This window comes from Bufo gargarizans, chromosome 3, assembly GCF_014858855.1.
Source record: "Bufo gargarizans isolate SCDJY-AF-19 chromosome 3, ASM1485885v1, whole genome shotgun sequence".
NCBI lineage: Eukaryota > Metazoa > Chordata > Amphibia > Anura > Bufonidae > Bufo > Bufo gargarizans.
The window spans coordinates 290,992,806-291,013,715 of NC_058082.1; the positions used below are offsets into that span (position 1 = coordinate 290,992,806).

Consider the following 20,910-nt stretch of genomic DNA (forward strand, 5'->3'; position numbering starts at 1 on the left):
AAGTTGTACAGCATAGAAGGCTGTTGTAGAGTTACACTTCACATAATATTATGCAGTCTACACGTTAGGGAACTTTCACACTAGCGGCAGGATGGATCCGACAGGCTGTTCACCCTGTCTGATCCGTCCTGCCGCTATTTCGCCGAGCCACCGGACTGCCGCTCCGTCCCCATTGACTATAATGGGGACGGGGACGGAGCTCCGGCACAGCACGGCAAAATGCCGCCGGACTAAAAGTACTGCATGTCCGACTTTTTAGTCCGGCGGCCTCTAGCCTTGCACTACCATGCTGTGCCGGAGCTCCTCCCCCGTCCCTAATATAGTCAATGGTGACGGAGAGGCAGTCCGGCAAAATAGCGTCAGGACGGATCCGACAGGGTGAACAGCCCGTCTGATCCGTCCTGCCACTAGTGTGAAAGTACCCTTAGGCCCCTTTCACACGGGCGAGTTTTCCGTGCGGGTGCGATCCGTGCGGCGAACGTATGGCACCTGCACTAAATCCTGACCCATTCATTTCTATGGGGCTGTGCACATGAGCGATGTTTTTAACGCATCACTTGTGCGTTCAGTTGAAATCGCAGCATGCTCTATATTTTCCGATTTTGACGTGACGCAAGCCCCATAGAAGTGAATGGGGTGTGTGAAAATCGGATGGCATCTGCAAGCAAGTATGGATGCCGTGCGATTTGCACGCATGGTTGCTAGGAGACCATCGGGATGGAGACCCGATCATTATTATTTTCCCTTATAACATGGTTATAAGGGAAAATAATAGCATTCTGAATACAGAATGCATAGTAAACCAGCGCTAGAGGGGTTAAAAAAAAATAAAAAATAATTTAACTCACCTTAGTCCACTTGCTCGCGAAGCTGGCATCTCCTTGTGTCTCCGCTGCTGATGAACAGGACCTGGGGTGAGCTGCTCCATTAAATAGAGCTTAAGGACCTTCGATGACGTCACTCCGGTCATCACATGGTCTTTTACCATGGTGAATCACCATGGTAAAAGATCATGTGACATACCATGTGATGACCGGAGTGACGTCATCGAAGGTCCTTAACCTGTATTTAATGGAGCAGCTCACCCCAGGTCCTGTTCATCAGCAGCGGAGACACAAGGAGATGCCGGGCTTCGCGAGCAAGTGGACTAAGGTGAGTTAAAAATTTTTTTATTTTTTTTAACCCCTCTAGCGCTGGTTTACTATGCATTCTGTATTCAGAATGCTATTATTTTCCCTTATAACCATGTTATAAGGGAAAATAATACAGTCTTCAGAACATCAATCCCAAGCCCGAACTTCTATGAAGAAGTTCGGGTTTGGGTACCAAACATGCGCGATTTTTCTCACGCGAGTGCAACGCATGACAATGTTTTGCACCTGCGCAGAAAAAAATCGCGCATTTTCCCGCAACGCACCCGGCTCTTATCCGGGCAAAAAAAACCTCACGCCCGTGTGAAAGAGGCCTTAGTCTTAAAAAACTAGAGTTTTACCATAGGGAGAATATTAACTTAGTAGAAAAGACTAGCTTTCAAGTGTGGATGATTCGACACCAGAGAATGCGTCACCCAACAGACAGCATTCGGATTCACAAACCATTGAGGAGACCTTAACCTCTACAAGACCAGGACAATTTTTGTTTTATCTGCCTGCCGTCCAAGAGCCACCACTTTTTTACCTTTCCATTCAAGTAGCCATATGAGTGCATGTTTTATGTGTTTTAAGTATTTTTTTTTAAGGCCATTATTTAATTTACCATGCCTGTTACAAAAAAAACTGGGGGGGAAAAATTGTTTGTGGGGTGACTGCTTATAAAGGCAATTCTGTCCCCTTTTTTTTTGGGGGGGGGGGTATTTTTACTGCATTCACTCTGTGCTAAAAAAATGATTTTATTCTGAGGGTCAGTATGATTATGACTGCCAAATTTATTCAGTTATTGTTTTACTACTTACAAAAAACGAAAAAAGTTTTTTGCATGCTCATATTCTGCTATTCATGACTTTATATTACTATTAAGGCTACTTTCACACTTGCGCTAGGTGTGGATCCGTCTGGTATCTGCACAGACGGATCCGCACCTATAAATGCAAACAATGGTATCCGTTTAGTGCGGATCCGTCTGCATAACCGCTTTTTCAGATCTGAGTTTTCACGATCTAACTCAAATCCAATGTTATATTCTAACATAGAGGCGTTCCCATGGTGATGAGGACGCTTCAAGTTAAAATATACCATCGGATTGGAGAAAACTCTTATTGTGTCAATGTCAAATGGATCTGTCCCCATTGACTTGCATTGTAAGTCAGGACGGATCCGTTTGGCTCTGCACGGCCAGGCGGACACCAAAACGCTGCAAGCAGCGCTTTGGTGTCCGCCCCCAGAGCGGAATGGAGGCGGAACGGAGCCAAACTGATGCATTCTGAACGGATCCTTATCCATTCAGAATGCATTGGGGATGAACAGATCCGTTCAGGGCCGCTTGTGAGAGCCCTCAAACGGATCTCACAAATGCAAGTGTGAAAGTAGCCTAACACATTAACAGGGCCATGTGAAGGCTTTTTTTCTTCTTCTGCAGATCAAAATAGTTTTTCTTGGTACCATTTTGTGGTGCACACAATTTTTGGATTAGTTTTTATTTTATTTTTCTCAGGGACGAGGTGACCACAGGGGTGATGGGGCTTAAGTAGGTGTGACCTACTGCAGAAACAGCACAGCTGGGAGGCTTCTGCTGCAGCCAGTTATCTTATTACCAGACAATGCTCAGCTCTTAGGACAAATTTCTTTATATATTTCTCAGTTGTACTTCTAATATGAGACAAAATAGGATCAAAAGGAAAAAAGAAGATGAAGGGAGTAAGTGCTGGGATATTTTTTATTGTGCATTTAATGTGTTTTATGTTCCTTTAAAACAAACTTTTCTACAGTTTTGGATGATTAACAATTCACTGCCATAAGGCCTCATGCACACGGCCATGGCTTGCCACATCACGGATGCAGACCCATTTACTTGAATGGGTCCGCAATCCGAAGGTGCGGAACAGAGGCACGGAACCACTACGACGTCCTTCCGTGGTATTCCTCCGCAAAGCAAAAAAGTTCGGGTCTAGATCAGTCTCTTGAATGGGTTTGGTTCAGTTGCGGCAGCCGCATGGATAGTGCCCGTACATTGGGGACTGCAATGTATAGAACGGCCGAGCAATGGTCATGTGCATGAGGCCTAAAGCAACCAAACCATCAGGACAGCCACTGCCCTATACCTTGCCAGGGAATATGGACTTCAGAAGAGCCTCTGTTCAAAATGAGTGAGCAACAAAGAGCTGCTGGTAAGCAAAACTATTGTGCTACCAAAATCAGAATGTCCATGTATTACATCAGCAAAATCCACAGGGGATTTCAGGAGGAGGATCTCAAACAAAAGACATCCCCTTTAATCATATTTGAGAAAATATAAATATATATATATATATATATATATATATATATATATATATATATATATATATATATATATATATATATATATATATATATATATATATAATTAGGTCATCTCTCTCTTTACCTGGGCGGAAATTCCGGTGAGAAGCAGCCACTTCTGTTTTGCATCAGTGCGGTAGTTAATGATCTGGCATCCTGCCAGGCTGGAGTGGCGATCAAACACCTTTACTGGCTGCGATTCCCCCTCCATGCTCCAATGATATACAGCATTGTCAGTTACTAGAGCCACAGTGTTCAGCGAGATCCACTTCCAAAAGGTGACATCATCTGTCATGGTGTGAGCCTTCATTTTACTTTTCATTTCAATGTTAAAGATCTGGAGGGTTTTCCCAGCTGAAAACAGAAACACGACGTTTGGAAATGAAGCCATTTGCCGCCCCACAACCGCAGCAGAGGTCATATTTTCGTGTCAGTTTTTATCATGCATACGTAACACGGTTGTAGTTCATGATGCATTATGTTAAACAAAAAGCTACAGAGGATCAAAATGTGAAACAAAATCACCGGGATAATAATAAAAGGAAACACTTCTACACAGAAGGCATTAAAACTGTGCGCATTGGAAGAAACATTTGTAAATTGGTTTAACAAAAAGTTAACCAATTTGATTTAAAAAAATAAAAAAGTATGGAAACACATCTTTCTTGCCATGCTAGCAAACAAAGCCTGGCTCATCCCCCAGGAGCCACCAGCATGAACTCTGGATGATTCAAATAACCTGCATCGTCTACCATCATTTATAGTGTTTAGTAAAGGCTTGCAGAAGAATTTTACATAGACTGCCATCTAATCCTCCAAAAAGCTTAAAGGGGTTGTCCAGTTTTAGGGCTCAAGTACATGAGCTGCAAATTTCCACTCAAGGATGAGACTAAATGCTGCCCTGTGAGATCAGGAAAGCTTCTCCTAAAGAAATTTATTCAGACTTTTCTGATTTTTCAAGTCTAATCCAATCACCGCCACAAAATACGCTGCTTATGAATGGAGCCAAAAGGCATTTATCCGAAAGAAAGTCTGCTTTCTCACTCAGAAAGAGCAACCGTATTGTCCATTGGCTGTGTGTAGTATTGCAGCTCAGCCTAGTGTTGTCCAATTTGATGTTTTTTGTTTTTCAGTTAACTTGGTGCCACTGGGTGGGGATTGTTAATGTATTCATACATTTCTAGAAAAAGTAAGTGTCCTAAAAAAGATGCCCCAGAATGGTTTTTACATGAAAGGGGTTACCCAGGAAGTAAAAATTAATTTTACAGCACTATTAGGTGTGCTGAGACTTTGGCTTGTACTGCACCTTCCTGAACCCTCCTTGTGCCGCTACAGTGCTCAATCATGTGACAGGAAGTTGCATCGCTTCCTCCTGCTTGTGTCAGCTTGTCATTGCAAAGGGCTTTTCTCTTGCCTGTGTATAGAAGGATATGGCAGCAGTGATGCAGAGGTGTGTGTGTGTGAGGAGATGGCAGCAGAGATGCGAGACACGTGTGTGTGAGGAGATGGCAGCAGAGATGCGAGACACGTGTGTGTGAGGAGATGGCAGCAGTGATGTGAGAAACGTGTGTGTGAGGAGATGGCAGCAGAGATGTGAGAAACGTGTGTGTGAGTGCTCCAGACAAAAAAAAAAATACCTAGTAGCCATTGGCTCCTGAACGGAAAAATTTAGGAGCCAAATCAAATTTTTAGTCACCAAACCGAATCAAAATTTTGGTATCGTGACAACGCTACGCCAATCAGATCGGCGTAGGGTTGTTTTGATACCAAAATTTTGATTTGCTTTAGTCACCATAAAAAAGTATTGCAATACTCAATACCGCGCAAATAAAATAAAATTAAAAAAAAAGCTGCGTGCATTCTTTTGGGTGACAAGGTGACTAACAAAATGGCGAATGCTCACCGCATAGGAGATATTTTTTAATAATTTAATAGTTTGGACTGTGCTATGTAATATGTTTATTTTTTTTATTGTTTGTATATTTTATATGTAAAATTGGGAAAGGGGGGATTTAAACTTAATATTTTAGGGTACTTTCACACTAGCGCGAGTTCCGTCCTAGGGGCTCTATACCAGAAAAGAACTGATCAGGCATATCCCCATGCATTCTGAATGGAGAGCAATCCGTTCAGGATGTCTTCAGTTCAGTCATTTTGACTGATCAGGCAAAAGATAAAACCGCAGCATGCTACGGTTTTATCTCCGGCGAAAAAAAACTGAAGATTTGCCTGAATGCCGGATCCAGAATTTTTCCCTATAGGAATGTATTAGTGCCAGATCTGACATTCAAAATACCGGAATGCACCCGCACTAAATCCGGACCCATTCACTTCTATGGGGCTGTGCACATGAGGGGTGATTTTCACACATCACTTGTACGTTGCGTGAAAATCGCAGCATGCTCTATATTGTGCGTTTTTCACGCAACGCAGGCCCCATGGAAGTGAATGGGGCTGCGTGAAAATCGCAAGCATCCGCAAGCAAGTGCGGATGTGGTGCGATTTTCACGCATGGTTGCTAGGATGAAAGTCTATTGACTGTATTATTTTCCCTTATAACATGGTTATAAGGGAAAATAATAGCATTCTTTAATACAGAATGCATAGTAGAAGGTCAATATAATAAACATTGGTGGCGCAGTGCGCCCCCCCAATATAGTAAACATTGGTGGCGCACCCTCCCCAACACCCCAGTATAATAAAACATTGGTGGCGCAGTGGGCAGTGCAAATGAGGGTTAAAAAAATAAAAAAATAAAAATAATTAACTCACCTCCTCCAATTGATCGTCTCCTGTTCTTTCTTCGGGACCTGTCAAAGGACCTGTGGTGACATCACATGATCCATCACCATGGTAATGGACCATGTTATGAGCTCAGTGACGTCACCACAGGTGACCGGCAGCTACGCGATCAACTGGAGGAGGCGAGTTAATTTTTTAACCCTCATTGGCACTTCCCACTGAGCCACCCATGTTTCTTATACTGGGGTGTTGGGGGGCGCACTGTGCCACCAATGTTTCTTATACAAATACAGGAGGCGGGTGCCGGAATCAAATAGCCAGCACCCGACCTTTGTGACAGCGAGCTGCGATCAGCGGCAGTTAACCCCTCAGGTACCGCACCTGAAGGGTTAACGCAACTGCAGCTGATCGCAGCTGCCTATCACAAAGGTCGGCTGCGGCGGCGGGTATAGTCGCAAATGGCGACAAGACTAAAAAAAGTCTTGTCGCCATTTGTAAATTCTAAGTCGCATTGGCCACCATTTTGGTCGCCATCTGGAGCCGTGTGTGTGTGTGAGGAGATGGCAGCAGAGATGTGAGACACGTGCGTGTGTGAGGAGATGGCAGCAGAGATGTGAGACACGTGCGTGTGTGTGAGGAGATGGCAGCAGAGATGGGAGACACGTGCGTGTGTGTGAGGAGATGGCAGCAGAGATGGGAGACACGTGCGTGTGTGTGAGGAGATGGCAGCAGAGATGGGAGACACGTGCGTGTGTGTGAGGAGATGGCAGCAGAGATGGGAGACACGTGCGTGTGTGTGAGGAGATGGCAGCAGAGATGGGAGACACGTGCGTGTGTGTGAGGAGATGGCAGCAGAGATGGGAGACACGTGCGTGTGTGTGAGGAGATGGCAGCAGAGATGGGAGACACGTGCGTGTGTGTGAGGAGATGGCAGCAGAGATGCGAGACACGTGCGTGTGTGTGAGGAGATGGCAGCAGAGATGCGAGACGTGTGTGTGTGTGTGGAGATGGCAGCAGAGATGTGAGACACGTGTGTGTGTGTGTGTGTGTGGAGATGGCAGCAGAGATGTGAGACACGTGTGTGTGTGTGTGTGGAGATGGCAGCAGAGCAGAGATGTGAGACACGTGCGTGTGTGTGAGGAGATGGCAGCAGAGATGGGAGACACGTGTGTGTGTGAGGAGATGGCAGCAGAGATGGGAGACACGTGTGTGTGTGTGTGTGTGGAGATGGCAGCAGAGATGTGAGACACGTGTGTGTGTGTGTGTGTGTGTGTGGAGATGGCAGCAGAGATGTGAGACACGTGTGTGTGTGTGTGTGTGTGTGTGGAGATGGCAGCAGAGATGTGAGACACGTGTGTGTGTGGAGATGGCAGCAGAGATGTGAGACGTGTGTGTGTGTGTGTGTGTGTGTGTGAGGAGATGGCAGCAGAGATGCGAGATGTGTGTGTGGAGATGGCAGCAGAGATGCGAGATGTGTGTGTGGAGATGGCAGCAGAGATGGGGAGGTGTGCGCGCGTGTGTGTGGAGATGGCAGCAGAGATGGGGAGGTGTGCGCACGTGTGTGGAGATGGCAGCAGAGATGGGGAGGTGTGCGCACGTGTGTGGAGATGGCAGCAGAGATGGGGAGGTGTGCGCGCGTGTGTGGAGATGGCAGCGGAGATGGGGAGGTGTGCGCGCGCGTGTGTGGAGATGGCAGCAGAGATGGGGAGGTGTGCGCACGTGTGTGTGGAGATGGCAGCAGAGATGGGGAGGTGTGCGCACGTGTGTGTGGAGATGGCAGCAGAGATGGGGAGGTGTGCGCGCGTGTGTGTGTGGAGATGGCAGCAGAGATGGGGAGGTGTGCGCGCGTGTGTGTGGAGATGGCAGCAGAGATGGGGAGGTGTGCGCGCGTGTGTGTGTGTGGAGATGGCAGCAGAGATGGGGAGGTGTGCGCGCGTGTGTGTGGAGATGGCAGCAACGATGGGGAGGTGTGTGCGCATGTGTGAGGAGATTGCAGAAGCGATGGGGGTGTGTGTGCGCATGTGTGAGGAGATTGCAGAAGCGATGGGGGTGTGTGTATGTTGGAGGATATATCAGTGGCAATGCTGAGAAAACAAAAAGGATGCAGAAACTGGCAAGTCCCACTTCCATCCTGGAAGATCTGTGGCAGCATTGGTGGCGTAATAGGTTACAGAAAAACGTGAAATATGTATCTGCAAAAGATGACAGTCAATTTCCTTTTATGATAAACAGTATATGGGACTCCCTTTATTTTTGCTGCCTCCCTGAATAACCCCTTTAATGGAGTTTCCCGGGCTATAGATATACATGAGCTCTCAGCTGCTTGCGGCAGCCCCTGGAACAGCTGAATGCAGAGCGGTAGCCCATGTTTCCCATTACACAGCGGACAGAGCTGTCTGCTTCCGTCTCCAATTGCCCCAGCGGCAACTGCCCCTAAACAGCTGATTGGTGAAGACGCCCGGTGTTGGACCCCCACCAATCTGATAAGGATGGGTCAGCAATATCGATAACCTAGAAAACCTCCTTAAGAATATAAGATTTACTAGAACTGAAGGGTAAGAGCATATAGGAACTGAGCTGTAATACCACACACACAAATGGTGATGATTCTGGGGGAAAAGCAGAGCGTTTTTCTAATCCTGGACCACCCCTTACGGCCATGTGCCTTGGTCCTTGTGTGAATAAGGATATTCCATTTATAACAATTTTCAATAGTTCAGTGAAACATCCTTGCTTACATCCAGAGGCTGAAAACTCTCCTCGCCCAGATGGTAGACACTTAACCTAAAGTCCATACAGATCATACTGCCACATAAAAGAATATATAAAAAGCCCAAACACCTACGTTTTTTGTGAAAACTCTGCATAAAAAGTTGTGGCCACCTAGGCTGAGCGTATGCTTGCCTGGAAACCAAGCCAAGAGCTGAACTACACCGTAACCAACCCCATGTACCTGAATGTCAACAATGTTGTCATTCACTGACTGCAAGCAGAGATCTTGGCAAAAGAAAGAAGCACCACATCTTAGAAAGTTGTAAGACTTTCTTAAACAATGAGGCTTGGCAAGATTGTTTGGTTACCCCCAAATATATAGATATTAAAATGGCCCCAGGAGTGCACTAGATGGCTTCTCTAGTCAACAGTAATTTGGTAACCAACCCCCCCCCCCCCCCCCCCCCCCCGAATCAGGTTTACCTATTTAACCCCTTTAATACAGTATTTTAACTGTTCAGTACTGAATAATTTAATACACATTAAGAAACCAAGTTTTTTTTTTTCTTCCCCCCCCCCCAACAATACTATGTTCCCATCACTTTCAGAAAGCAAATGTTGACAACAAGCAAGGAAATGATTGAAAATGTAAATCATTACTACAATGGGATGCAGAGGGGTATTTGGCCTTGACTGGATGCATGCAAGTAGGCGATCTGGAGTGGGGTGGAGCGTCTCTGGAGGACACAGATTTGTTTTGGATATGAACTAAGGACAACAAGTGGGGTTTACAATGAAAGCGTGCAGGACACTGAAGACGTTCATGTTCTTCCCAAAGCCATTAGCTCCATCAGGACTACCCAACAGTGATTATAGCTGGCTAGAAGAAGGAACAGGCATGCTATATCAATGATCCCTGGTCCCGAAGGTCAGCGAAGCCAAGAAAACGTTTGACAGTCGGCAGATTATATCAAATCAGCATGGTCTATGGTCAGTATCTATGTAATGTAGTGTCACCCTGTGCCCATGCTAATGAACAGAATGTAACATGCTTGATGGGGGAAGTCCATACACCCCCAATTGTTGGCCAACTGGGATAACTCTTAGTGCAGGGTGTACCATGTCTGCCCTGCGGTCACAGGTTCTGCTTCCCCAGTGAATGCCTGCCACTCCTCCTGCTCTCACTTCTGCCACTGCCTGCTTAGGTAGGTACATATTCACTCAAACTGCACCACATACTATATTGATCCAAAATGTAGGCAGAAACTGAGAATCTGTTAATGCATAACTTCTCATCACATTTGATTCACATTTATTAGGGTTCGGCTCCGTTCACATCTGCGTCGGGCATTCTTTTCCATGGTATGATTGCTACTAGAGATGAGCGAAGCTTTGAAAATTGCTTTTCACTGTATGGAGCGGGCGCAATGATGGGGGAACAGCTATCATGCCACCCCCCATCACATAAACCCTCAGATGCCACATTTAACATTGATAATGGCATCTGAGACTCACATTCTGGTGCTCAGGGGGTTAAAAAAAACTAAATAAAAATGATACAAGTCTTGAGTGAGGAAAACTCGCCAAAGGACCTGCTGCAAGCGTGAAGCCGTCACCATGGGATCACTTGGCGACGTCTTCCCGCTCGCAGCAGGTCCTTTGGTGGATTTTCTTCAATTAAGGCCTCATGCATATGACCTGCAAAACACGGATGGCATGGACAGCCATTGATATAACTGCCTATTCGTGTCCGCAAAACATGGACAGGAATAGGACAGGTTGTATTTTTTTTGCGAGCCACGAAACGGAGCAACGGATGTTTCTATCCGCATCTTTTGCGGTCCCATTGAAGTGAATGGGTTAGCATCCAAGCCACCAAAACTGCGACTCTGATGCGGACCAGAACAACGGCCGTGTGCATGAGGCCTAAGACAGGAACAGACAGCCTCTCTGCAATCAAGTGGATAAGGTGAGTATAATTTTCATTTTCAGCCACCATTTTAGGAAAAATTGATTACCACAAAGAATTTCAGATTCGTGGCGAATCTAATTCTTCCTAAACTTCCGATCGAATTCAACTTTGGATGCATTCGATTCGCTCAACGCTAATTGCTACCAATGGACTATAATGGTGTCCGTCGCATTTCCATCATGGCGCCCATGGAACAGAGCATCAAACAGATGTGTACCAAGCCTTAGTTTAGCTTCAAAAGAGGTGAGGAGGCTGCAGAACGAGCCATCAGCGAGCTCATCTGACAGACTTAGCACAGAACGGAATCAAGCAGTTTGCATAGTAGTATGCATACACTGAAGCTGCAGAAGTGGAAGAAAATGTTTAATGAAAACTAATTTAGAATCTGGTTTAATTGGAAAAGCATATGCAATAAAAACGGGTTTAAAGATGTCCATGGTCTTTAAGGTTTACTAATAAACTTTTTGCTAGGCATGGGTTGGTGCAATTTCTACTGGCACAAGCTGTGCAGGACATAAAACTGGACGCCCTACAGTCCCCATAGTTTGCAGATTATATAACCACTACAAAAGGTAGGTGAGCCTTTATAGTCTTTGTATATCACAAATGTGAGCTTTGACCAATGCAAAGAGCTCAGTTCCCATTCAGATGAGTTGCAAAGCCCTGCCGTTTTAATAAATTTAGTCTAAATTATGCTACGGCTAAATACGGAAATTGACACATGCATTTCCCGACATTGGAAAGCAGCAGCCAACTCTCATAGGAGAAATTAAAGGCCTATCACACAATTATTTATAACCCAGAAAGCAAGGGAACTGCTAATAAATGCTGCGCTAACCCCCATCACTCTCCCAGCTCCATACCTGGACCAGCACAACCCTAGCCCGCTTCCATTTGTATTACTGAGCAAGCGTACATGGTTAGTACATCTAAATCTACTGGTTGATACTTACCCTGTGCTGAGGCATTCTCTGCAGAGCCTGCTTCAAAAAAAGAATTAAAAAGATTGCAATCACATTATAAAGAGGCGTCTATACAGGGCTACTGAAGGGTACATACACAACAATATGAAATCTTTAGAAAGAGACTGAGAGTCACCTAGTCTACGGGTGAGTTCTAGGGGCACAAATAAAATCACATTCTAGATTGATCTAATTAGAGATACTGGCATTTCTCAATGTTGCAGGAAGGAAGAGCAGCAATACTGGTTAAGCCGCCATACGCTTTAGAGAGCAGTCAGTCGAATGCTTGTCTCGCCGACACCTATAAACCAGCATGCTCAGATCGGCTGACCATACATGCGTTCTGAAAAGGGAGAGGGGAATAAGCTGCTGCCAGACACCTCTGGTGGCTTATTCTCCTAAAAATAATATAACCGGGTATGCTAAATTCCAAATGCCTGACCCTTATCCCCCCCAACCTGGAGCTAAGGCTAAGTGAGAACACCCCATACATATTGGATGGCTGGATGGGTCCTACCAAAATCAGCACTGATGTAATATGAAGTGGCTGCTGCAACAAAACTTCAGATTCAGATTTACTGTATTTTGCCGATTTATAGTTTAGGCTACTTTCACACTCGCATTTTTTGCGGATCCGTTTATGACGGATGCATGCGGTTGTATTATTGTAACGGATCCACAAAAAACGCGAGTGTGAAAGTAGCCTAAACTATAAAATCGGCAAAATACTGTAAATCTAAATCTGAAGTTTTGTTGCAGCAGCCACTTCATATTACATTAGTACTGATTTTGGTGGGACCATCCAGCCATCCAATATGTATGGGGTGTACTCGCTTTGCCTTTGTTTGTATTATCTGTAACATAGCCAAGACGGATCCGTCATGAACTCCATTGAAAGTCAATGGGAGACGGCTCAGTTTTCTATTGTGCCAGATTGCGTCAGAGAAAACGGATCCATCCCCATTGACTTGCATTGTGTGCCAGGACGAATCTGTTTGGCTCCGTTTCGTCAAGCGGACAGCAAAACGCTGCAAGTAGCGTTTTGGTGTCCACCTCCAGAGCGGAATGGATACTGATCAGAGGCAAACTGATGTATTCTGAGTGGATCCTTTTCCATTCAGAATGCATTAGGGCAAAACTGATCCGTTTTGGACTGCTTGTGAGAGCCCTGAACGGATCTCACAAACGGAAAGCCAAAACGCCAGTGTGAAAGTAGCCTTAGGTTGGAAACTCTATGTTCACTTACCCTGACTAGACTTTTTCTGGATAAGTTTGTTTATAGTAAAGGCCATCGGTATGTAGGGAAGGTTTAGGGTCCATGCACACGTCTGTAGTGTATTGCGGATCCGCAATACACCCGGCCGGCACCCCCATAGAACTGCCTATTCTTGTCCGCAATTGCAGACAAGAATAGGACATGTTCTATTTTTCTTTTTTAAAGTTTGGGGCCGCGCTCTGGAAATGCAGATGCGAACAGCACACTGTGTGCTGTCCGCATCCATTCCTGCCCCATAGAGAATGAATGGGTCCACACCCGTTTCGGATAATTGTGGAACAGGTGCGGACACATTCTACGTACGTGTGAATGGACTGCTGCATTCTGAAATAATAACATCAACTTAAAAAAACTAAATTTTCCCCCTCCCCATTATTTGCTGCCCCCTAGGAGACCTGACAGGAATGTTTCAGTAATTTTATGTTCATTGTGTAGCTGTTACTAGTTTATAGCCACTGACTCTAAATCCCTATAGACGTTCAGTTTCCCCTATGGCACTGTCTGACCTATGTGTCTATGAGTAGACTATGAAGATATTTACTTTATGGAAAGGAAGGACGCTAAGACATTTACATAAGACACGTGTTCTCTGGCATATACAGCACAAAACTCTTCCTCTAAAAGATTATCAATGTCTATTGAAATACAAATACTACAGAGGCAAAAGCACTAATGCAGCGTTTAAAGGGAGGAAAAAAATGCCGGTCTACGTCATAGTGGAAGTTATGATATGACATTGTCTTACCATCTATCCATGCTTAGGGAAAAAAGAAAAAAAAAAAAAAAAAAAAAAAATATGGGGGGACATTTATTAACTTATATACTCCACAATAGTTGCATATTAAAGTTACAGATTTTGTCACATGCCATTTTTGAGGCAAAATCTTAGGGTACTTTCACACCTGCGGCAGAAAATTCCAGGAGCCAGTTCCGGCGACAGGCAATCCGGACGCAAACTGATGGCATTTGTCAGACACATCTGGATCCGTCTGACAAATGCATTGAAATACCGGATCTGTCTCTCCGGTGTCATCCGGAAAAACGGATCCGGTATAAAAATTATTTGCATTTTTAAAGGTCTGCGCATGCCCAGACCGGAAAGCCGGCTCCGTTTTTCCAGAACACTTAATGCCGGATCCGGCACTAATACACTTCAATGTAATTTAATGGCAGATCCTGCAAGTGATCAGTATTTTTGGCTGGAGAGAAAATTCAGAATGCATTAGGATAAAACCGATCAGTTTTTTTCTAGTATTGAGCTCCTGTGACGGAACAAAATACCGGAAAACAAAAACGCCAGTGTGTCAGTAGCCTTAAACTTCCTAGCTCACGCCAAAGTGCCAACTAAGGGGGTCATGGCGTGGGCAGGAAGCAGGCTGGCCAACACACCCGACTCATTTATCATTTTCTATCCTGGTTTTTGGCATGGAAAATGGCTTAACTCTACACCAGCGAGGGAGCTGGCGTACATTTTAGGGTCCATTCACACGTCCGCAATTCTGTTCCGCATGAACATGTCGATTGCGGACAAGATTAGGCATTTTCTATTAAATGCCGGTGTTCTATGAATAAACCTTAAGTTATAACTAAACCTTAAGTCAGCTGATTTAAGTGGGCTCGCCGGGGGGGGGGGGGTGTTCTTCGGCGCAATCGCACTACGCCGATACTGGTATTCAGCGCATGCGCAAACAAACGGAGGTCTGAAGAAACCTTAACTCTCATTCAGCCCTATTTACTTCACGTGCGGCATGTATCGCACAGGGGTATGAGGAAACCTTAAGTGGCACGGGGTTTTGAGCTCACATCGCACGTGGGTATGAAGAAAACTTAAGAGGCACGGGGTTATGAGAGGCGCAGGGATCACACGGGCACGGGTGTATGAATAAACCTTAAGTCATTCAGCCCGATTTACTTCACACGTGCACGCGCGGTGTGTAATGCTAATTAACAATCATTTCATTAACATAATCAGTTATAGGGTGGCCACGCAGTGTTAGCACATGTGAAGTAAATCGGGCTGAATGACTTAAGGTTTATTCATACACCCGTGCCCGTGTGATCCCCGCGCCTCTTAAGTTTTCTTCATACCCACGTGCGATGTGAGCTCATACCCCCGTGCGATACGTGCCACGCGTGCACGTGAAGTAAATAGGGCTGAATGAGAGTTAAGGTTTCTACAGACTTCCGTTTGTTTGCGCATGCGCTGAATACCAGTTTCGGCGTAGTGCGCTTGCGCCGAAGAACACACTCCCGGCGAGCCCACTTAAATCAGCTAACTTAAGGTTTGGTTATAACTTAAGGTTTATTCATAGAACACCGGCGATGTGCGGTCTGCAAAATCATTGCCGTGTCCATGTTTTGCGGATCTGCAAAACACACACAGACGTGTGTAAGTCTGTCGCACAGCCTGCCAGAGGAAGCACCAAACTTATGCAGAAGCCTGCGCCTCTACTTTGGCAGCACAGAGGGACTTAAGAACAGCGTGGAAAACGCTGGTCTTAATGTAATCCTGCATATTTAAATGTATACTTTTTTTCCTTTTAATAGGATGTTCTGAGTAATGGATTCCACTGTCTAGCATCTATTATTGGCATCTACTTAAAGGGGTATTCCCATCTCAGACATTGATGACATATCGCTAAGATAAATGTGGGTCCCACCTCTGGGAACTGATCTGATCCTGTCTCCGGAACGGGACCCTTGAAGTGAAGGAGAGCACCATGCGAAAGCACGGCCACCCTCCATCACTATGGGTGTTCTGAAAATGGCCGAACTCTGGCTCAGCAATTCCCGTCAGTCCTATAGTGGTGACGGGACAGGTGGTGTCCTTGTGCGGTGCGCTCTGCTTTCCCCAGTATTGAACTTCTTAAAATAGCGGAGTACACTCACCATGCTATTCTTACAACTCCCATAGCAGTGAATGGGAGGGTATAAAGGCAGTGGATAGGTGCAACTATCGGGGATGATCCTTAGCACAAATGCTTGTTCACGATAATTTTCCCACGTGATGAATGAGAACACACTCGTTAATCAGATGATCGCATCATTCATGTGGCACACAAAATCATAGTTTGTAAAAATCTGTATGGGCACATGCGATCACAGTAGCAATCCGCATACAGAGGGGATAACTGCAGCATGTAAATGCACCTCCCACCTCCACTCACGATCAGGCAATTACTAGGAATGTTCAGTTTAGTCCCAATAATTGCCTGTCAGTCGGCTTTTAAGACTGTTTCTTGAAAACAAACTGCAGATTTTTTTTTTCTATTTGTGGAGGGGGGGGGGGGGGGGTCTAGGATTTAATGGGACAGCCAAATACACATTAGCAGTGCCATGACAGCATTTTAAAGCTGCACAATACAGTTAGATAGTTGTGAAATACTCTTATATCCCTGGCTTACACTGTACATACCGAACAAGGTCTCCCGTAAACATTTCGAGCGGTGGTGCCAGCACAGTTGTCAAGTATTTACAAGAGCATAGACATTCATTGCTTTTAACAAGGACTTTCTGTGGAGGCTGAAAGAGCTCAGCGACTCCCATAGAGTAAACCAAGCAGTAAGTATAATGGGGGGGGGGATGGACATAAAATTAATTATGCCGTACTCTGCCTCAATTTGCCAGGACTCAAATCAGTGTACCAGCACACCTTCACTTGTCCTTCATGAAAATGACCAACCCCTTGTGTTCTACCATCTACATAATGAAGAAAATAACTGAACGTACAAAAGTGATAAAAAAAATAAAATAAAAAGTCATATACCACATGAGATGAGAATGGACAACTGACTCCAGACCAAATCTTTATCCACATCCTGTGGCTATGCCATGTCTAACATGGGAATAACCCTTCGAAGGCAAATTTCACACAAGGGTATTCAGTGCAGGAAATTTCCTAGACTGAACATTGCTTTTGTAACAGCTTTATAATGCTTTATAACGTTGTGTGTTCCTGCTCGACCTCGGCTGTACTGAACTGTGCACACATAATGTCGTCAGTGCCATTTAGTACAGCCAAGGTCAGGCAGGAACACAGCATTAGAAATCAGTATAATGTTGCACGTTCGTGACACAGGAGCAATGTTGAGTCCGGCAAACACCCTCGCCATGTGTAGCGCATTTCCTGCGCTGAATGCACTCATGTGACGTTGCCCTCAAAGGGCTTAGCCCCATCTTAGACATTTAAGGCATATCCACAGGCTGTTTCATAAAATTCTTATAGACGTGGGTGTTGCACCTATGTCTGTAATGGGGTTCCCTTAACCTGCATGGTGCTGCTTGATTATAGTCAAAACTTCCAAGTGAATGGAGACACACATGCTTGGCCTCGGCACAAGGCAGGATGAGGGTCAGGGTAACCCAGTTCTGGAGACAGGTTCAGGCCCAAAAGGTGGGACAGGCATCCATCCTGCCTGGCTTGTTCACGCAGGGCTCTCTCCATTCACTTACAGGCAGATTGAAGATACACTTCAGCAAACCGCACAAGGCAGGATGGGGATTGGGGGAGCTCTATTCCCACCATTACCAGATATTAATGGTCTATCCTGTGGACTACCCCTTTCATTCCCCGGCCACACAGCTACTTATATTATTACTTGATTGACTCATTTTCAGACAACATACTTGAAGGACAAACCAGATTCTCTGCAATGCCTAGCTTATCTCCTTCTGTTCATGATGGTTGCTTCTGCTGGAAAATTAAACCATCAGAATCTATACAAGAAACTGAAGCCAAACAACCAGTCAAGTAGTCCAAACCTTCTTAGCTGCTGGGACAGGAGCAGTGTTTTTTGTTTTGTTTTTTTAAAACTGGCCCATCACAATTTTTTATTGAGGTTGGACAACCCCTTTAAACCTAGGGTCATAGCCCTTGATCTGTCAAGCAATATGGTAGACTCATGTTCAATATGACTCCTCTAGGATCCATTTGTTTTCTAAATGCGGGACTCACATGCTGCCGTAATCTGCTAAAAAAAAAATGTAAAATGACTAAACGATGCCTAAACGTAATATCTATTTACCAGAGGATACTGTTAAAAGGGAACTGAGGATGGAACATTTGACCAATGTTTGACTGGTGCAAGTCTGTCCTCTGCCAACCCCGATGAGGAACAGAACAAAAATTCAATTTAATGGGGCCACATTGACAGACCAGCCGCAGTCGCTGGATGAACAGTAAAGGCATATGAATACCGCAGCCCCAGTCGTCAGGGGCCAACAGAACATTAATAGCCTGCCCTATACATAAGATATTAGTGCTGGAAGATCCTTGGTGCTTGAATACTTGTTGCCCAGTGAATGGCTCTAATTTTACCCCTCATGCTGAGCATGGGCTCAACTCAACTCAATAATAAATAAAATCTGGTGAATTCAATATCTGACATGGTTTATGTTATAGTCTGAAAAATTCACAAAAAGAGGTCAAGCCCTGCTGCCCCCCATGACATGTGAAGAGGGGTGTCTGAACAGGCATAGTTAGGGCTCTACCCAAAACACTGTGGAAAGCATATGGAAGGGGATATAAAGCACACTAAGGGGAAACACTACGAGAGACATTGTAAAAGTCACTTCCCAGCTAATAAAAAGCTCTTATCTGTTTCTGCAGGGCTCATTTCAATTTAATACAAATGAACTTGGCATAATAAATCACAGCTGAACTGCTATATCAAGTCCCTGGCATACATTAAACTAGAGGAAAATGCTCTTGTTCAGGAGTAGGGGGGTGAACGTTTCCCCTTATATACTTAATTTCTGAGGTGGACATGCACAGAAACAGTGGCTAAAGCTTTTTACCTATACAGGACTATGACTTGTACAATGTAATAGGAGATAACTCACCATCTGCATACACACAAGAAGCATTAAAATGTAACAAAAAGCAATGCAAAATTAAAAAAGAGCAGGTTTTAAAACAAGAACATTTTTTTTCCTTTATCTTTATAAACATCTTTTATAAGGGCACATTCACAGGGGTGGTAATAGTACAGGTGAGAGAAGCATCATGCCAGCGTGGTAGTTACGTGGGTGGTGCCTACTGCGCAGTGCCCTGTGCTGCTATCATCTGCACCATTACATCCACCAGTGAATAACTAGAAGGGTACACGTTAGGGCAGGATAGGACAAAATGCATTTCAGAACATTTCAGGATTGCCATAATAACAATGTTAGTTGCATTGTAGTCATTTACACTTGTAATAATGAAAAGAATGATTGTATGTTTAGGGAGGCACCAAGATTAAAAGGGACCCGTCACCCCTCCTGTTATAGTGACTGTCTGCATTCCCCATGTAATAACAGTTCTGCAGCATCTATTTTTATGACATTCCTTTATTATTTCTTCATGAAGTTAAGAATGAATTACTAGCAGTTTGCAATGAAGGTACAGATGGGTGTTACCAGTTAGGGTGTGTGTCCAGAAACACTGGCAGCACTACTTGGATAATATCAGATTGTGCAGGGACCAGAGGTCACAATAACGCCTGTACAAGCATCATAGATGCCTGTTCAGGTCATTTTACTCCCTGGAAAAAAAACTCATGCGTATCAGAAGCTGCCAGGTCCGGCACAAATTAAGCGCAGGGCTATGTCAGTGTAACCAGTCTATTGTACAGTTTGCAGTGGGCGCCGTGTAGGGCAGCAAAGGTCTTATGTTTAGAGTATGATGTTGGATAAATGTAAAATTGTCTACATTTATTTCTGCATGGGAGACTAGCAATGGTTTCCCTGCAGAAATATCAGCCTCATAACGTTAGGTGGGCCTATGCATTATATAGATGAATTACCGCAAAATTCTGGCTGAAAATAGCAAAAAAATTGTTAAGACGAGTATTTTTACTCTTCTGGAAAAAATGAAGTGCGACCTCTAGCAGGGACACACTCCCAACTAATAACTCCCAGCTGAAAATTCATTGCAGACTGCTAATAATTAATTCTTAACTTCCAGCAGGAATAATAAAGGAACAGAACAACAGAGCCGTAAGAATAGATGCTCCAGAATTGTTATTACATGTGAAATGCAAGTAGTTACTAAAACAGACATGTCAGGAGAGGTGACAAGTCCTCTTTAAGGATCACATTTAAGAGTGAGTGGTCAATGCTGACACATTTGAACATTTCAAAAGAAAAAAAAAGAAAAAGAAGAAAAAAAATGCAACCTAATTTTAGATTTCTATATGTTGTCAATAGAGGGTCTGCAATAATAACCAGAATTCACACGTGACATATTTTCCTGCAGAAATTATCAGCGACTGAAAGCTAGTGCCCTTCATTTGAATGGGGTTGATTTGGCAGCAAGCATGTGGATATCTGCAAGCGCCATTTAGGTGAATTATACTGATTCTCAGTTGCAGAAAGTTTCTACAGCAAAACTTGCCACAGCGAATCTACCTGGACTAGGGATCAAAATGCATGCATCAGGTCGCTCACTATTAGGCTCCAGTCCGGTCTGTGACATGGATTTCATCACATATGACTACCAGCACACAGTGCAGGACCATCACACGATGGACTCCACTTATAATAGAGTCTGTCAGGTTCAGTTACGACACCTGTAATTTTAACAGGAAAAATAGCGCTGCGTGCAATGCTATTCTTCCTGTCTGCAATGCAGGCGTGTACATAGCTGTGTGTAGCTCAGCACACATACAGTGGTCTACCGTAATTTTATAGGACACCAGTGACAGAAACAGATGTGTATGTGCAGGAGATTCTTTACTATATACAGGCAGATATTACATATTGAAGGATGCCTCCAGACATGTACGTGCT

The 20,910-nt window shown here is 44.5% G+C and overlaps 1 protein-coding gene across 7 annotated transcripts in view; it reads right to left on the reverse strand.

Moving 5' to 3' along the window:
* Positions 1 to 20,910, reverse strand: part of CLTC (clathrin heavy chain) — an 84,564-nt gene that overhangs the window by 39,842 nt on the left and 23,812 nt on the right. For 4 of the 7 annotated variants that reach the window (XM_044286317.1, XM_044286315.1, XM_044286320.1 and 1 more), the window contains exons 3-4: positions 11,856 to 11,885; positions 3,562 to 3,830 (exon numbers count right to left, since the gene is read on the reverse strand). In XM_044286317.1, coding sequence (XP_044142252.1) covers positions 3,562 to 3,830; positions 11,856 to 11,885 — 299 coding nt within the window. The remainder of the gene's footprint in view (positions 1 to 3,561; positions 3,831 to 11,855; positions 11,886 to 20,910) is intronic. The other 3 variants (XM_044286319.1, XM_044286318.1, XM_044286316.1) reach the window with 2 other exon arrangements.